The sequence below is a fragment of the Apis mellifera genome, linkage group LG3, assembly GCF_003254395.2.
Source record: "Apis mellifera strain DH4 linkage group LG3, Amel_HAv3.1, whole genome shotgun sequence".
Classification (NCBI taxonomy): Eukaryota; Metazoa; Arthropoda; class Insecta; order Hymenoptera; family Apidae; genus Apis; species Apis mellifera.
The window spans coordinates 11,428,870-11,448,940 of record NC_037640.1 but is presented as its reverse complement, the minus strand read 5'-3'; the positions used below and the strand labels follow the sequence as shown (position 1 = coordinate 11,448,940).

The 20,071-nt window shown below is 37.4% G+C and overlaps 1 protein-coding gene across 19 annotated transcripts in view; it reads right to left on the bottom strand.

Moving 5' to 3' along the window:
• Window positions 1–20,071, bottom strand: part of LOC724344 (probable Ras GTPase-activating protein) — a 376,738-nt gene that overhangs the window by 22,478 nt on the left and 334,189 nt on the right. For 18 of the 19 annotated variants that reach the window (XR_003304269.1, XM_026439477.1, XM_026439479.1 and 15 more), the window contains one exon: window positions 6,477–6,571. Coding sequence is in view for 18 of the 19 variants with exons in the window: in XM_026439477.1 (XP_026295262.1) it covers window positions 6,477–6,571 (95 nt within the window). In the remaining variant the exon portion in view is untranslated. Of the gene's footprint in view, window positions 1–6,476; window positions 6,572–14,261; window positions 14,335–20,071 lie in introns of those variants that run through there. The other variant, XM_006568400.3, reaches the window with a different exon arrangement.

The following is a 20,071-nucleotide window of genomic DNA, read 5'->3' as shown; positions in this document are numbered from 1 at the left end:
CGGTTGCTCGTCGCTGGCTTTTCGTCGATCAGCGGCGGCGGCCGTCGACCCTCGAGAGAGGCTGCTGCCTCCTCGAGGCCTTTGATGTTCCTTTATTTGGCCACGAGTCACTTATTTACCGGCCTCTGCCCCGTCGATAAATTATTGGCCGCGATTATTTCCCGCCTTAACCGCGACGCCGGCCAACTATTGCTTCCCTTTCCCCGAAATTTTCCTTCCTCCTTCGAGGATCCATCCGCCTCCTCGATCGAGAATCATTAAAAATTATGCTTCATCTTCGAACACGATTGTTCATCTTTGCATTGTAATTTAAAGAAATCAACTTTCCAAACAATCCTTTCAGTCTTTCGAATCATTAGCTATATCACTTTGATATGATAAAATCCATTTACAATCTCTTTTTTATTTTAGTTCGTCCCGTTTCTTCCTTCCCTAATTTTTATCGATTAACTCATCGCGTTCTACGTTTGTCGAGCGATAAAATAAAAGGCGAATATAATTGTTAAAATTGTTTGAACGAGTTTAAACGGATGTATCATTGTTATTATTACGAACACGTTTCGTGCGCGGAGGAAGAAGAGGCGAGAGCAGCAAGATGTTTCGCGGCAAAATCTCGACGCCGACTGGCGCAGATGTTGCTCATCCAGGTAACCGAAGTCAAGGGATCCTTGGGGCGCAGCAGCACCTTTGTGCCGTGCACCACGGCCAAAAACCCTGCCCCTACATTCAGGTGAGGCAAAACGGGTCACCCCTCGCCAGCCCCTCGTCCTCCACTCCCGTGGAGACCCCGGCAAGAAGGACAAAAACGTCTTGGAGGGGTTCTCAAACCGAGATCCACGGACTCGGACTCGGCAGAAGCCAGCTGTGACCGAATGCGGATCGCAGACGCGGAAATATTATACTACGTTCACGAGCACGAGTATTTCGAGAATTTCTCAAATCCAATCTTTCCTTCTTCCTTTTAACTCGTTTCACAAAATTTTCATCCGACGAAACTGAGAGATATTACGAAAGGAAACAAACTTTTTACCACGCTTTTTTTCCTCGTATTTCAATTATAAACGTTTTATGTAACGAACGAAACTGTATACGAAAGTGTGTTCGACTCGTTCCAACAACCTTTTCACCGCTGCAAAGTCAGTAATCTCAATAGTGAAATGTAAACAAACAAGATAAACAAACGGGGATAAAATCCGCTTCCCATTATATTATATTACCCGACGCGTCACGCTCTCGCGGTCGTTAAATTGCCACGTTTTTTAGTCCTCAAGGGCGTCCTCACTCGGAGAAAAACAAGAGAAGCCTTCATTGAAAGCGTCGTTCAACGAGGGACAAAGGCAATTTCTTGCCTTATAGCAGCACGCTTCGTGGAAAACGGTCACGCTCCCATTTTTTTTTCTTTCTCTTCGTAATCCTCGAGAAATTTCGTAAACAAAATTTCGCGATACAGGAGGATTACGTTATCCGGGATCGATCCGTCGTCGAGTCGTTGCGAAACCAGTTCGTTCTTCTCTTTGTTGTCTAACGCACAAAGGGTGTCGTCGGGGTCTCGTGACGGGAGCAAAAGTGTACCCTCCACTGTCAATCGTAACTCTTGGAGTCTTGGAATTTTTTTTTTTTTTTTTGAATATATCAGACGTATCCATGCCGTGATTATTAAAATAAAAATTTGATTGTTTGTAAAGAAGGGAAGAGCGAAAGATTTTAGGGAAATTAAACTTGGATAGAATATGGAATTAATTAACGTAAATTGGTTACAAAAAAGTCAAGGAATCTTTTTGTAAAAATTTAACAAAAATTGATAGTAGATTATATATATCTCATATTCGACGTTGAAGAGGAGAAAATCGGAAAAACTCATGTCTTTTGTCCGCTCGATAATTTCTCAATCGCCGGACAGCGCAGTATCGTCCAAGTGCGTTACACGATCGTAAAAGCGACGCAGGGAGCACGTTATCTTTTTTCTTCTCGATTTTATTGACCTCCCTTCCCCTCCCAGGTTCGTGATTAAAAATCTTTTTTAGTTTTCTACCTCGTTAATAACTCGTAAACATCGAGTAATTAAATCGAAGATATACACCATCGTTCGAGTCGCGTCTCTTCTCAACTTTTCTCTCTCTCTTTCTCTCTCTCTCCCCAAAGATTCGTATCTTTGTTGTTCGCTCGAATCGTTTCGAATTTGCATCCAAAGTTTTTCCAAGACATTTTTTTATCACTTTTCCTTTTATTATACAAATTACTTTGAAACGAAATCGTGGAAATGCGATTAATAATTTTCATCCCGTAATAAACGCAATATGCGTTTTTAAGAGCGGAGGAAAATTTTCGTTTTATCGGTGGATCGATTTATTCGAGGAGCTGGGCGAGAATTTAATGTGTGCTACGTGACTTAAATGTAAACCTGGAACGAGGAAATGGAATACATGAGCCGAACGACGTTTTAACGAAAATTATCTCACGAGGATTGGTTAAGAGGCGACGTAAAAAACAGTATTGTTTAATTATCGTTTTGAACGAGGAGAATAATTATTTTACGTATCTTTGATGATCTATTAAATCGAATCGAATTATTTTGTTAATTAATTTAATTCTCGAGTTACTCTCGATCGATTTAAAAATTAGAATTATATTTTTTCTATTTTTTTAAGAAATAACTTAATCATATCGAAATAATATTTACATCGATTATGACTATTTTTTTAATTAATTTAATTCTCGATTTAATCTCGTTTGGAAAAAATTAGAAATATATTTTTTCTATATTTTTAAGAAATAACTTAATCATATCGAAACAATATTTACATCAATTATGATAACTATAAAAAATTAGAATTATATTTATTCTAAATTTTTAGAAATAATCTCGATCGTATCGAAACAATATTTACATACTTACATCGATTATGACTATTTTTTTAATTAATTTAATTTTCGAGTTACTCGATTTAATCTCGTTTGAAAAAAATTAGAAATATATTTTTTCTATATTTTTAAGAAATAATTTAATCATATCGAAACAATATTTACATCGATTGTGAATATAAAAAATTAGAATTATATTTGTTCTATATTTTTAAAAAATAATCTCGATCGTATCGAAATAATATTTATATCGATTACGACTATTTTGTTAATTAATTTAATTCTCGAGTTACTTGATTTAATCTCGTTTGGAAAAAATTAGAAATATATTTTTTCTATATTTTTAAGAAATAACTTAATCATATCGATATTTACATTTTATTAATTAATTTAATTTTCGAGTTATTCTCGATCGATTTAATCTCGTTTGGAAAAAATTAGAAATATATTTTTTCTATATTTTTAAGAAATAACTTAATCATATCGAAATAATATTTACATCGATTATGACTATTTTGTTACTCAATTTAATCTCGTTTCGAAAAAATTAGAATTACATTTTTTTCTATATTTTTAAGAAATAACTTCGTCTCGATCGTATGGAAATAATATTTACATCGATTATGACTATTTTGTTACTCGATTTAATCTCGTTTGGAAAAAATTAGAATTATATTTTTTCTATATTTTTAAAAAATAATTTAATCATATCGAAGCAATATTTATATTTTGTTAATTAATTTAATTCTCGAGTTATTCTCGATCGATTTTAAGAAATATATTTCGTGAATATTTTTGAGAAATAATGTATCGATGATAAGAATTAGAGGGATTAGTTTTAAAGTCGATCGGAGACAAATATTAGAAGTGTGACGCAAAGGCAACGGTGAATTATGTTAGGAAGTACATAACGTCGTGATTCACAATAGACAACGGGAACTAGGCTCGTGCGGGTCGCTTTTATCGATCGACGTGATGCGAACCGCAAAATCGTACGTGCAATATCCTCGCATAGTTATAGAATTAACGGATATTTTACATTTTACATTTCTCTCCACCCAATTATTTTGTCAATTAATTTAATTCGAATTAATCGATTTAATCTCGTTTGGAAAAAATTAAGCCAGAAATATATTTTTAAGAAATAATGTATATCACGATTGTGCGAAATAATATATCGTTTATATGGATTAAATTTAAATTGATTATTAAAATTAATATGTAAATTTCGAACGTGTGTAATTGGAAAGAAAAAGCTTTGTAATTTATTACTCAAGGGAGATCAATGATTTCTTCGATGGTAGATGAGTTTCTTGACACGCAGTTTGGAACAAAAGTTTCCCTCGATTCGTCAACGTTTCTACTCGAAAACTTTCGTTAACTTTCCTCTTGCTTTCGTTTAATTTATATTACGAAATAAATAGTTCAAAGACTTCTCATCTTAGAGCAAATATATCCAATCTTTTAAAGCAAACGGCTTTAGTTCATCCACTCGAAATCAACTTTTCTCTTAGCTTGATTTAATCTACGTCGTAAAATGAATTGCTCCTTCGAAATTTTTAAATATAATCTAAATTCCGTAACAACCGCTATTCTTCATAAGACACAAAGACTTTTAGAATCTTAAATCTTTCATCTCACAGTTAATTATTCTAAAGCAACGTTCTATTTGAAATCAACAATATTCCTCTTAACTTTCTCTTAATTTACATCATAAAGTACATTTTTAAATACAATCTAAATTCAAGTTTCGACATCCACTCTTCGTTCCATTTCCTATTTCCAACAGGTCGAAGACTTTATGACCTTAAATTTCTCGTCTCGTCGAGTTATAACGCTCTTCATCCTTCTAAAACAACTTAGCTTTATTATATTCTACTTGAAACCTACCTATTCCCTCTTGACGAAAATTACTTTTTTACCAAATTTTTAAACTCCATTAAACGCGAAGACTTCGCGTATTCAATCAACGTACGCCCGATTCGTAACGCTAAACTTCCCACGCAAAATATTATTTTGGTCGCGCAGCCCGTCGTCTCTACACTTCATCCGCGATCCATCCACCACTCCAGCTCGCCTTAGAGAAGCGATCTAGGCGCGCGCCTAGATTTGAGAACACCTGCCACGGATCGATATTCTCCGTGGCGAGTAAGCAAGTATCCGTGGGTATCCGCGTTTGCATCGACGAGGGAGCGTGTCGGTTTACGCAACGAAAATGAAGCGATGGGCAGAAAGGTGACGGCGCAGAAAGACTGGCCCCTCCACCCCCTCCACCCCCTCCTCCTCCTTCTCCCGTCTACGGAGAGAAACGAAATTGCGGCGACGTGCGCCACGATTAAATGTTACCGTGTCGGTGGAAGAGGCCTTTTTCCATTCGAAGAAGATCGTATCGTACGAGGCTAGCGTTATACGCTTCGATCGATGCGATTTCGAGAAGAGGATTCTGGACGAGACTGGCGGAATATTATCTATGCGAAGAGACAGGTTGAAGATAGGCCGGAATGATGAATTCTGGGAAGGATAATAAGTCGGTGGAAGATTTCCAGAATTTTTATGAAATTTTACGAGAGAGGGAGGCGTGATGAACGTTGTTGAAAGGGGAATTGTTTGAAAGTGTGGATAAAAGTGTTTGGGCTTAGGGCGTTGAGAAGATTCAGGAGATCGAAGATACGTGATTGGAAAATTCAACTCTCCTTTTTTCGTGCCTCGAAAACGAAATTTTTCTCGAAGGGAGGGAGGAAAGAAAGGAGAGGAAAGAGACGAGCAGCTCGCCATTTTTACCACGAGTGTCGAATGTTAATCGAGGATTAAGAATTTTCTAGAAAGATTTTTTCTTTAAATGCAAATTATTTAAAATTATCGAAGAATTTATACATAATTTTCTAATCGAATTTTACAATATTTCTTGAGAAATTCTTTTTCTACGAACAAGAGCGATGGAAAACGAATCTCTTCCTCAAAGCCTGACTCGGATCTAATCTGTAAGTCTAATGCACTTTGGCGCAACGCTGACAGATTCGCTCAAAGTATTTTCTCGCGATAAAGATCTGCGCGACGAGATAGAATATCTTTCTTCATTGAACGAGGCGAGGCTCGAGAATTAAATGCAGCATCCTCCAATTACATCCCGAAATATTTGGTCGATTAACGCACAAATTCCATCCTCGCGGATGAATGAAATTGTTCGAGGCTCGCATATTTATTCCATTATCCTTAAAGATACCTCGAAATATTTTAAATTTCCTTACATAGTTGTATTGATAAAACAAAATTATGCGTCTTACCGTATCTCAAAAAAATTTCTTTAATATTCTCTTATTAAATCATCATTTCGTCTCGCATTTTTCCATACATCGAAAATCGATATATCGATCTCTTCTTCCAAAAACGAATCAATTATATAGAATAGAAGAATTTGTCGCGTATATGAATAATATATAACGATTGAAAAGAGGGGAAAAAAAAAAAAATATTTCATTGTTCACCGACCCTTCGATGGATGGAAAAAGGGGAAGTGGAGGGGGTAACCTCGACTACTTTGTTATCAAGAATCGAAAATCACAATGAATGGAAATTACAGGGGCGTAAAAGGGTGGAAACGACGGTCTACTTACGACGATTCTGTTGGGGGTGACGTCCAAGGGTCGTGCTCCGAGGACAGGGGTGGCGGGCGCGCTACCCCTTCGACAGGCCTTCTCGTAGGACGTGTCTGGAACAGAGAGAAGAACATTTAGCGAATAGTAATTTTGCCATTTCCGGCCACCACTCTCTTAATTATCATATCTCATGTTTCGTAAGGGAAAATCTTTTATTGGCCGAATAATTTTGCGAACTCGTAAACCTTCAAGAATTCGAACAATTATTTATTGTGTGTGTGTATATATCAAAATTTCCTTACATAGAGAAAATTTGAAGGAGAAATCGTGCGCTTTATTTTCCATTTCTTATTACACTGTAATCTCTATAGAAACATTAACATTTTATAGGCTTATTTCAGTTGCGTTAAATTAATCAATTTGATGTACCATTGAATACTATATTCGAAGGGAACAGGCTTGATTCTGGAAATAAAATATTAATCAATTATCACGGAAATTTATTCGCCATACTTTTATAGAAATTCCGAGAGAAATGTTTTTATTCCATTTAAAATCTTCGTCGAATCATTCACGGTGAATTTTTTACTTTATACGCTTCCACGTCCTCTTGAACGTAGTAAAAAATTTTTAGAGATTAGAAACGCGATTCCATCTACGATAATAATAATAATACGATTTCAAAATCAAGAAAGGAGACAGTTTGTTTCCGGGGAAACAAATCCCAATGATTCTGCGCGACGAGAATTCGACGCACCTGCGAGCGATCCCCAGGTATCCGGAAGCGGGCGGACGTGCCTCGAAACGCGGACGAGAACGCGAGGATTGGGCGGCCGCAGTTAAGCGGTGAAGGAGGGGAGACGAGACTCTTCCGTTTCGGTTGTTCGCATGCTTGGAGGAACTCGGTCACTCGGCATAGTTGGAGCAATGCTCCGTAATTTCGAGAACCGGCAACGGGCCGTTCAGCCCCCCTCCCCTCTCCCCGCGACGACGGCGTTCCATCGAAAACACGGCGAAGGGGGAAGGGGGAAGGGAGGACTAGGAATTCGTTGGAAATATCGATCGAGCGTATACCTGTGGTCGCACGATTTTTTGCCTTCGCAATAAAGATAAGGAGAGCGACTCGAAAGGCAATACTTCGAAGGACAATTGAAGGAGTATGAAAGCAAGATTCGTTCCTCGATCAGTAACGTTGGAATAATTTTAACAGTATTTCGTACATTTATACGTGAGTTGCTTCGAATAATTTATCGTTCGAAACAATAATAATAATGATAATAATTGGAAATAATTGTAACGAGAGATTATATACGAGATGCGGACTGTAATAGTTACATGTGAATAATTCGTCGTTCGAGAATTTTAACAATTACTCAAAGCATTACTTTTAACCAGTCACCCTTTCAACGGGTTAATAATCCAACCCTGACTCTCGATTTTATTTATTCTCAAAGACGAATTACCGTCTGATGGTAACAACGTATATTATTCTCCTCGACATATGGCAAAAATTGTACGTATATATACGTGTATATATATATATATATATATGTACCGGGGCTTTAGATGTCAAAGAGGATTAAATCGCGGGATAAAAAGGAGCGAGAAGAATTCTCCGATCGTATTTATCACATAAACGAAACTTATTAAAACCAACGTACGAATAATCTGTAAGAAAAGTAATTAAAGTTGGAACGAAAATTGGGACCCCTAGCGTGGCGATCGTTAACCACGAGAAGCGTAAACGAATCTCGTCGTCTCATGGGGTATACAAAACAGGAAAGAGCCCTGTAACTCGAGACTCCTGTTATCCTCCCAGGAGGAAACGTTTAAGAAAAACCTATAGCTCGCTATGTAAACATGAGAGAAAGATTATTCCTCCCCTCCTCTAACGCAACGCAAGGGGGCGTTAATTACAGGCTTGTTTTCGTTTCTTGTTCTCTCCCTTCGGCTTTTCGATTTCCGTTGGTGGACCGAGACTATTACCGTTCCTCGAGCTCGCGTCGAGAGCCGAGCAGGAGTGGGGGAAGGAGGAGATTAAACGCGAAGAGAGAGAGAGAGAGAGATGCCGGCGAGGCCTCGTACAATTGACTATCGAGAGAGAGAGAGAGAGAGAGGGAAAGAATGACTTTCAAATTAAATCGAGCGAAATGAAAAACTCGACCGTGTTCGAAACTCGTTTAACCATTGACACGTTATTGTTCCACGCTCCTCGTGGTTTTCGGACGCTGCTTGTGTTTAACGAGGCGCGTGTACGGTGAGTATAGTTTGGGTATAGTAGATCGATTCGGCCTCCCCTCCACCGGCCAGAGAGATTATTTCGAGCGTTTGAAACGAGGACGAGGAAACAAAGTAAAAGTGTGTCCATTGTTTTCAATGCATGGACGTATACGTACAAAGGGAGCGTTGCAACCGTATTAATGATAATTTGGCCAAGCCAAGAGGAGGGGATTATTGAACAGGTTGAAAGAAGATACGAAAGGAAAAAAGGGTGGGGGCAAGGCATCGAGCGACGGACAAAAGGTTATCGATACGAGAGGAAATCGGATCCAGTCGCCTTCGGCCGCTGTCAAAATACACGGTAACGCAATATTGACATGCCTCGCTTGTCAAAATGCTCTGCGTATATAAACATATAATATATATATACAATTTTACCAAAATTAAACAGAGACGATATTGGATCGTTTCGATACACATACCGGGTGATCGTAAAGTAATTTATCACTTATTTGAATCACGAAAGAATCTCGTGTACGTAATCTCGGTCGGTTTAATTTCGGAAAAAATTGTAAAAAGAGAAGAGAAAAGGAGAAAAACGACGGCAGACAGACGGGCAGCCGCCTGTGCCTTTTGTGAAAATCGCGTGACACGTTTTCGAGAAAAAAGGAAAAAAAAAACTGCTGGTTCGGGTTGATCGCGACTTGAAAATCCAGTTGGGGAGAGAGGAGGAGGCTGACCGGTCCAAGGGACCGGTCCTCTGCCAAGGAGCACGAGTGAGGGGGGGGAAAAAAGGCGACGCACGTGTCTCGGCCGATTGAATGGGGGGAATCGCGCGCTTCCTTCCCAATCCAGGCGACCTGTGACACAAATTCGCAGATCGTCGACAAAGGGAACGGCGCGACAGGGCAAAGGGGAGGCAAAAGAGAAAGAGAAGGGAGATGCTTTCGAGACGTTTCCTGGTAAACGTTGCGGTAAAAGAGGGGAAAGAGGGGAGAGAAAGAGTTTTTGAGGAATCAATCAAGTCGGGATCGTGAATTAATAATCGATCAAATTTATGGTATAATTGTTAACCAGATAATGCGTTTTTAATAATTTTTTTTTCTTTTTGTATAGTTGTATTATTTTTAATTTAAAAACTAGGAAGTTGATTAGTTCCATTGATATTAGGATATATAACATTTCCATGTAACGTATAATAACAAGTAATGTTAGATTTTATCTCCATGGTATTATTATTGAGAAATCTATTTTTAATTCAGGAACAGGTTCAAGTATACCATCATCATTAGCTTCTTCTATTTATATCATTCCTCATTATATCCATCCGTTGACTTTGTAATTTTTTTCTCTCTTCTCAGGAATTTTATTAATTATAGGTTATCATTATATCATTAAATTTAATAGTAAAATTATTATAATATTAAAAAAAATATTTATCACGTTTTATTAATTATTATACCATTATTAGTTTTAAGTGGAATAATTATTATATCACTTTTTGCTCGAAATTTCAATACATTTTTGATCCAATATCGGTGGTCCAATTTTATATCAACGTTTATTTTGATCTTTTGTTTTGATCCAGAAGTTTTATATTTTATATTCCATCTCTTTCTTTGCACATTACGATTTATCTAACAATCTATCTTGATACTCTCGACAATTATCACTCGCAGATAAATACTCATTGTAAAATGAATAATTAAATTCGTTCTTTAGAATAATTTCATAATTTCCAATAAAAAAAAAATTCCTTAGTCCAAAAGAAGGAAGTGCAAAAAAATAGGTGGATCTTTTGTTCATCCAAAAGTTTTATATTTTATATTCTAACTCTTTTCTTTGCACGTTACGATCAAATATCCAAAAATATTGATACTCTCGATAATTATCCTTCACAGATAAATACTCATTGAAAAATGAATAATTAAATTCGTTCTTTAGAATAATTTCATAATTTCCAATAAAAAAAAAATTCCTTAGTCCAAAAGAAGGAAGTGCAAAAAAATAGGTGGATCTTTTGTTCATCCAAAAGTTTTATATTTTATATTCTAACTCCTTTCTTTACACGTTACGATTAAATACCTAAGAATATTGGTATTCTCGACAATTATCACTCACAGATAAATACTCATTGAAAAATGAATAATTAAATTCGTTCTTTAAAATAATTTCCAATAAAAAAAAATTCCTTAATCCAAAAGAAAGGAGAGCAAAAAAATAGGTGAATCTTTTGTTCATCCAGAAATTTTATATTTTATATTTATATTTTATATTTTATATTTTATATTCTATGCCTTTCTTTCTACTTACGATCAAATATCCAAGAATATTAGTACTCTCGTCAATTATCACTCGCAGATAGATATTAATTGAGGAGAAAAATGAGTAATTAATAAAAGGAAAAACGAAAAAAAATTCCTTAATAATCCAAAAGAGGAAAGAATCCAAAAAAAAGGGGGTCGCGTCGCGAATCGCGCACGACTGGCTAATTGGGGATTGGCGACAGAAGGGGAGGAGAGGGGGGAGGCAGCGAGCGACACTCTCTCGCGGAGAGACCTTTTTTCACCCGCTACGCACGAGATGCAGCTGCACGGGGGCCCCGTGCAGCGCGAAAAACGCATCTTTTGTGCGGCCGTGGCTCCGCGCAGAAAGAGCGCACGGAGGCGGCGCACAAAGCTTGCCCCCAAAGCAACAGATCGATTTTGAAATTGAAACGAGACGTAAGAATAACGCGCGCCCCACGCCCCGTTTGCCCGTTTTGCCCACGTTAACGATGCGAGTCATTCTCTCGTCTTAATGATCCGCCGTAACCCTTTCGCGTCGATCATCGTCACCGATCGTTCTATAATTCTCCTCTCCTGTAATTTGCTCTACACTACTTTCTAACTCGGCATTCTAACGAACTTTCAATTTCCAATTGGAAAAGTATATTAAAAAAGTAGCGTGGAGAAATTATTTTTGTAAGTATATTCGAAGGATTCGAAATGTTACATAGAGTTATTTTAACGTAACTTTTTCGTGCTCCATCGTCGTCGATATAATTCTCCTCTCTTGTAATTTGCTCTACTAAAGTGTTTTCTAACACGACGTTCTAACGAACATTTTCAATTTCCAATTGGAAAAGTATATTAAAAAAGTAGCGTGGAGAAATTATTTTTGTAAATATATTCGAAGGATTCGAAATGTTACATAGAGTTATTTTAACATAACTTTTTCGTGCTTCATCGTCGTCGATATAATTCTCCTCTCCTATAATTTGCTCTACTAAAGTGCTTTCTAACTTGGCATTCTAACGAACATTTCCAATTGGAAAAGTATATTAAAAAAGTAGTGTGGAGAAATTATTTTTGTAAATATATTCGAAGGATTTGAAATGTTACATAGAGTTATTTTAATGTAGCCCTTTCGTGCTCCATCGTCATCGATATAATTCTCCTCTCCTGTAATTTGCTCTACTAAAGTGTTTTCCAACTCGACGTTCTAACGAATTTTCAATTTCCAATTGGAAAAGTATATTAAAAAAGTAGCGTGGAGAAATTATTTTTAATGGAAATGTTACATAGAGTTATTTCAACGTAGCCCTTTGCTCCATTATTAATTCGTCTAATTCGGTGTAACGAATATTTCCAATTGGAAAAGTATATTAATATTAATAAATTTATTAAATATAGTATAATATAAAATAAAGTATAATATACTTTTAATATTAATGAATATTAATAAATTTAAATTTTATAAAGCGTAGAGAAATTATTTTTGTAAATATATGTCGAAGTATTCGCAATATCACATAAAATCAAATATTTATGTGAGAATTTTTGGAAGAGAGCCTATTTTAATGTAGCCCTTTCGTGCTTAATCCCTCTTTCTAATTCGGTGTGACGAATATTTCCAATTATTAAAGCGTAGAGTAATTATTTTTGTAAATATCGAACCAAGCATTCGAAATGTTACATAGAATTATTTTAACTTAGCCCTTTGCTCTATCATTAATCCCTTTAACTCGATGTAACGAATATTTTCAATTGGAAAAATATATTAAAGCGTGGAGAAATTATTTTTATTCGCAATGCTACATAGAGTTATTCTAACGTAGCCCTTTCGTGCTTAATCCCTCTCTCGTATAACTTTCTAAGTCTGCAATGAATATTTCCAATTAGAAAAGTATATTAAAGCATAGAGAAATTATTTTTGTAAATATTGAAATGTTATGTATATTTTTGTATATATCGAAATTATTCGAAATGTTACAATTATTTTAAATGTTAGAAGTATAACTTTCTAAATTGATGTAACGAATATTTCCAATTGGAAAAGTATATTAAAGTATGAAGAAATTATGTTTTTAAATATACTCGAACTATTCGAAATGTTACATTTAGTAAAATATTTGTATAAGAATTTTTAATTGTCGAGCTATAATAATCATAAAAGAGAACTTATTTTAATGTATCTCTGTATCTATGTATAGTTGATGCCTCTTCTCTCGAATATTTCCAACAGGAAAAATATAATTTACTATAATTAAACACTCGATGTATTCAAATATACTCGAAGCATTCGACAGAGTAAAATATTTCAACTACGTCGAAGATAATAATTTTTAACCAAATGAAAGATAGTTTGTTTTAACTATGCCATTTGAAATACGAGAGATGAAAGCAAGAGAAAAAAAGAGTAAACTTTATTTATCCAGCGTTGATTTCTACGAGTTATTAGGCCGATTGTATTAGGCGAGGAGGGGAGCGAATGGATCGATCGATCGATCGCCATCGTTTCCGTTTGGAAGACTGCGCAGGCTGCGACATAATGGGTCGAGAAAGGGGTGCGATTGTCGGTATATTCCGTGGCATTAACGGGGCGGGCTCCGAATGGTGGAACAATCGGAGATTTCGGGCGAAATCGAAACGGCTGCTGTTGTCGTCAATTGATACGTCTTGACTATAACGTTCAAATGAGCCATTTTTTTCTCTCTCTCTCTTCCTTTCTCTCTTTTTAGGGCTAGTTAGCATTAGTGTAAAGGGTTGCGCATTGTATCGACACAGACAGATCCATTTGGTGAATTTTTCCCTTTGGAAAACGATATACATTGGCTGGTTGGGCGGGGCTGGATCCGAGGGAAACTCTTAATGGTGCTAATGTGTTGTCACGGGTTTGGAATTTGCTTTGCAAATGAGAGTAAAAGAAATAATATTTGTTGAATATTTGAATAAAAAAAGAATAGGTTTAAGATAGGGAAAGGAATATAACGATACTAAAAAATATTGTCCTTAAACAAAAATTAAAATTTCTCGTATTTTTCTAAAGTTTCGCGGAACCTTCGTTCGATGAATAGCGTTATAAACGTAACACACAATGAGCGTAAGTGTAACGTCTCGTGATATCTGTTTTAAAACGTTTTTTCCTCGATAAAAATAGAGCTTAAAGGAAACTTATCCTTAAACGAAATTGAAATTAAAATTTCTCAAAATTTTTCCCAACTTACGTGCAACTTAAAATTAAGCGTAAAACGTTTCCTTGATAAAAAAAAAAAAATTAAACTTGAGCGAAATTAAAATTCAAAAAATTCTCGTTACTCACATTTTCCAAAGGTTTCGTGGAACGTTCCACGAATATATGCGTCATAAATGGAACGCATAGAGAAAGAGAAAAAAACGAAAAAAAAAGAACGATAAATAACAACCGCGAATAAGGTTATTTAATTTCGCAATAATGATCGCGAACGGACAGCGCGAAGAAGTCGAAGCCTCGCGATAGGATCGCGTACTATTCAACAGTTCACAATGCGCGATTGTACGGTTTGCAAGGTCGACCTCTTACATTCCGTGGTATGACGTAATGTAACGCGTTAGAGGCTACCGATGTCGATTGGATTTTCGGTCGAGAAACAGAGAGAGAGAGAGAGAGAGAGAGAGAGAAATCTCGTTAAATCATTCATAAACGATCCGATTCAAGTGGACCACCCAATGAGCCGGAATGGCATTCAAATCCTTGGACGGATTAAAGACTCGCCATTAAACCCGGTTTACACACAGGCCGAGCATAATGCAACGGCATATCTACGATTATAACCTCTCGTTGATTACGATCGTACGAGTAGGAGCGGTTTAATCCTTTGTTACCTCGATAGTTTCCCTCATATTTCATTCGACAGTCGCATTCTTAATTGTGGAATCGTGGAATTATTGTTCGTGTGCGTGCAAAAAAAAGAAAGGGGAAAAAAGTATTTCCACCGTTAACCGTTACAAAAAACTTCTTTCTATCGATCGATGCGTTGTTCGCCCTCGGTCGACAAGGCAGATCCCTCTCCTACCAGCACTCCCACAACCGACGCGACTACCATAAGGAATCGTGCACACCGTGATAAGATCGCGATGCAAAACTCGCTGCTGGCTGACCGTGACAAGAAGTGGTCGCGAATTTACGAGCTTCGCGTTGTCTTTCCCCTGCCTTAAGCCGCACACACAACAAAATTCGAACTTGAAAAAGACTACGAACGAAATCCACTTCCAAGATACATCTTGCTAATAATCTGCACGAATTCTTTTCTATACTTTCGATCGCTAAAATTTATCCCGTTATTATTCAACTCTTTTTCCTCGTAAACGAGTTACTAACCTAACCTCTCTTTCCACTGAAAGAGGCCCATTGCAAATATATCCGATATTATGATATCGTCGACGAGGCCATTTCGGATAGATGGAAAGAATTTTTAAGGCCGAGCCAAGAAGGTTTCTATTCTTTTTTTCTTTCGCGGAGGGAGAAATCACGGGAATATTTCAAGCGTAATCGCGGGGCCTCCGTTCTTCTTATCGCCGAGAACGAGACGGAACGGATCGCGGGATTGAATAGGAACGGCTTTAAAGGTGCGTCGTTATCAGGCCTGGCTGATCGTGGCTCTAGCACCCGGGGACCGCTTATCTCGCCCGGTTGGTTGATTGTATAATAAAGTCGGCCGACCCGAGATGATGATAAGGCACCGATGCCGCGACCGCTCGTTAATCCGCTCGCCTCCAAATGTATCGAATCGATCGTCGCAAATTCTCTATTCGGACGGAATTATTCTTTTTTTTTTTTCATTTTCGTGAAAACGAAATATAATACGAATCGAAAAATATTTTTCTCTTCTCGATTTTTTCGAAATTATTCTTCAAAGAAGATACATTTTAAAGGGTTAAAATTAAACGAATGGAGGTTATTTTTTTTTTTTTCAGAAGCGATTTCTATGAGAGCGAATCTCGGGGGAGGAGATCGTAAAAATTCCATCGGCCTCTCCTCGTCTGTTTTTCCAACGCCGTCGCCAGCCGGAAATTATTCGAAGCGCGCTAAACTTGGGCTTCGGCGGAATCCCAAAATCCCGCTGGAAGCTTTTCCTTCCACATTCCGCGGAGCGTTTGGCCGACGTCCAAAAATCTCTCTCTCTCTCTCTATTAGACGAGGGGACAATGCACCTCTGAGGGGGAGTCATGGCACAATTTTTAAATAGATCATCTTTACGAAGTTGCGGAAATTTTAAATTTAATTTCCCAAGGAGAAATTTCCAAGATTAATGGAATCACGGAGAAATTCGTTAAGAAAGTTGGTTGCTGATTCGAGGGAGTATATTTATCGAGCGAGTTTGAGGCAACGTTGGTTTCGAGGTTACTTTATTTGGCGGGATTAAACGTAGATTTTAGGATTAAATTTGGAGACGAATGCGAGTTTGAAGCAATTTCGAGATACTCGACCAAGTCGACATAAACGGATTTGGAGATTTTAATCATGTTTGGAGATTACCAAGTTTCTCGAGATATATTTTATTGAGAAATTGAATTAAATTTGGAATTAAAAAGTTTAGAGATTAATCTCGGAGGAGAAAGCGATAAAGTAACGATATTTGATCGGATCGAATCGAAAATTCGCGCCAATTTGCGCGATGCGACTCGGCCGATACGGCCGGTACGCGTCGGTCGATAAAAAAGATCGACGAAGCCTGCACCTCGACTCGACGCTTGTCTTCCCATTGAATTCGAACCGCTAACCGGCACGATTCATGGGATTCACACGCCATTAACCCGACAATGACTGTTAACACGTTCGAAAAAGAATAACACGTGTGGGGTTGGCTTTAATTTATCGCTTTATTATATAGTGGCCGGCTTGTTCACAATGCCACGGTCATTAGTAACGACCAACGAAACGCGCGCTCCGATCCTCTTTTTATGCCAGTCGCAACTCCGCCGTGACTTATCGCATTAAATCTCGCGGACACGCAAGTATCCCCGATTCGATCCACGAATATTCAACGTTAATTCGAATCGATTCTTTCATCCAAAAATTCGAATTAATTACGATCTAACCGATTTTCAATCAAAAAAATCCCCAGCCAATATATATATATATATATATATATATCGATTGGGTGGCTCGACATAGAGCCTCTACAAGAGAGGGTGCGAATTTCATCACACCCCCTCCCTTCCTCCTTTGTATTCGTCCTCTCGACTTTTCATCGTCGAGTGGACCGGTTATTTTCACAACCGACTCCCTCCCTCTCTCTCGCTCCGCGTTTTTCTGCACGCGTCAGCGGCCGACACGATCGACGACGCGAGCGGCGGCACTCGCGCCACCCGGTGGCGCGCGCGGGTACTAACCACGGGGGTCGCTTTTTAGGCCGCTTTTCAGCTGTCCGCCCCATTGTCCCTCGCCTCGAGAATTATTTATAGACCAAGGATGACCAAACACAATTTACGTCGGGTACGTACATATATACACGCTCTTGTACACGATGCTGCTGATGCTGCTGCATTGTTGTTCGACGTATATGAGTATATGCTAGTTTTCTCGCCGCTTCATCGGGCATGCAAGCTATCGCATGGAAGCAAGTTTTTCCTCTTTTTGCAGGACGTCGTATCGACGTTCGATAATGGAAGAAGTTCGGCGAGCGGAGTAAAGATCGAGGAATTTTTTTTTTAGATCGTATGCGTATTATATAGAAGTTTCTTTTTTTTTTTTTGTAGTTTGTGAAAGTTTAGGAGAGTAGATAATACACAGAAATTAAAGATTTGATGATTAATTTAACTAACGATTTAAACAAGTTTCGTCTTCGAATAGAAGATCGTGATATGAATTATAATTTTTTTATTCTTCGTATCGTATTTTTGGCGCATTTGGACAAGGCGTGAAGCAGCGTATTGTGCGTTGACAATCCATGCTCGCTTATTAACTAGGAATCGTCGGAGATCCCTTTTCGGCCCAGATGCAGTATTATTCGCGCGTATGCAGAACGAAGGGACGCGGTGGTGATTTGTCAAACGAACGTCAAGCAAAATTCCCCAATTTCGAATCGACGGGCCATTAAAATCCACGGTGAACTGCAAGTCACTCGTCCTTATATTAATTTATAATATTTTTCCCCAGCAGATGGATTAATCTTTCTTTAATTTTACATCGAAATCCTCCAAAATCACCCGCTAAAAAGTGATCATGGTCGAAATACAAAAATTCGCTTTGCACTTTTGCAACGATTGTTAAAACCATTTCCACGGCGCGCCGAGAAGAGAGAAGGGGACGTTAAAAAATCCGGTTGCACGTGGTGCTTGTATTCGAGAGATCCGGCGTGGAGGAGGAGAAGAGGCGACGCGTTACGCGACGACGAGGCTGCGTGAATGGTGTACAAATGAGCAAACGCTTCGTCTTCAAAGAGCGGCCCCTCGGTGAAAACCAGATGTTTCCTTTCTTTTCCCAGAGACAGTGAGAATCTTCGTCCCTCGATCTCCTAATGCAGACATCCTGACTTAATTCTTAATAATTCTTAATAATCTAACCTTTAAATATATATATAGGATACTTCGATTTTTAAGGTCTTGGAAGTGTTATTGTTAATATTGTTTCTTTACTCAATTGAAGGAATTAAAAGGCTCGATTTTTAAGGTCTTGGAAGTGTTATTGTTAATACTGTTTCTTTACTCGATCGAAGGAATTAAAAGGCTCGATTTTTAAGGTCTTGGAGGTGTTATTGTTAATACTGTTTCTTTACTCGATCGAAGGAATTAAAAGGCTCGATTTTTAAGGTCTTGGAGGTGTTATTGTTAATACTGTTTCTTTACTCGATCGAAGGAATTAAAAAGCTCGAGGAAATAATAGGTAAAGAAGAAATTGGGAATAAAGAATGTATTTGAAAGTCTGTTCAAAAGTTCGAATGGAAGATATAATTATGAATACCAAAGGAATACCAAATGCTTCAGATGTCAGGCTCTGAGAATTCATTATTCGAGTTTCATTATTCAAGTGAATAATAGTTGATCGATTTAATGTTATTTATATAATATATGAGAATAGATGCGAGTCAAACAAGTGCATATATTTTTTTTTAATCTCTCAATTCATTATTCGAGTTTGTCAAGTGAATAATAGTTGATCGATTTAATTTTATTTATATAATATATGAGAATAGATGCGAATCAAACAAGTGCATATTTTTATAATGTTCAAAAATGTTGAACGATTTAGTTGTCTCTCAACTTATAAGGGATAATTTTAATCTGAATTTCTGAATTTCAATATGTCGATATAAAATGACGTAATTTAATCATCTTTTCGATTACACGTTCATGTGAGTTCTAATAAAATAAATAAAAAACACGCCAATTCCTAATTCTCTCGAATTTATTTACTTATTATTTATTAAATTTTTTATTTTTTCCCGCTCTTTTATCCATTTCGACGGATGCGATAACTGAACCGTCCTCGATATTAATAACAGCGTGAAATCTTGCGGATCGAATTTCGCACGCGACGCGGATTGCTTCGTGCGGATGATCACTGAAAGGATACCTTCGAAGAGAATTTAGTTGTTGCAACGTTAAATTAATATTTCCTTCGAATCTATTAGACTTCTTTCCCCTTCTTAAAGTTAAACATCCATTTTATTAACCTCGTCAAATAACAGAATGAATTCCAATAGAATAAAAGAAAAATAAAAAAAATTCGAAACTCATCCGAGAGGGTGGACAGGTGAGAACGATTTTTCTTTTCTTTTCTTTTCTTTCTTTTTTTAATCAAAGCCCGATGGGGCAGCAACAACAGTCCAATTTTCGAATATTCACGCGGTAGCTCGGCCGTGAAAATACTAATGGCATTAACGACGCTCGATCGACCACTCTCTCCTTAAAATATTCGGATTACGTCCGAACACCCGTGAAACGCGCTCGGCTGGAAGGGCCTTTTCACTCTTGCCTCGCGACAACAAAAATAGCGATCCTGCAGCTTGCGCCCTCTACATTTGTGCATTTACGATGCTCCATTGTTTCACAGTACACACGAAAGTTTTCCATTTCGAATAATTGTAACGGCTTTTATAATTATTTTTGTTTCGTTTATTTTTGTAATTACTTTTATATTTATTAATT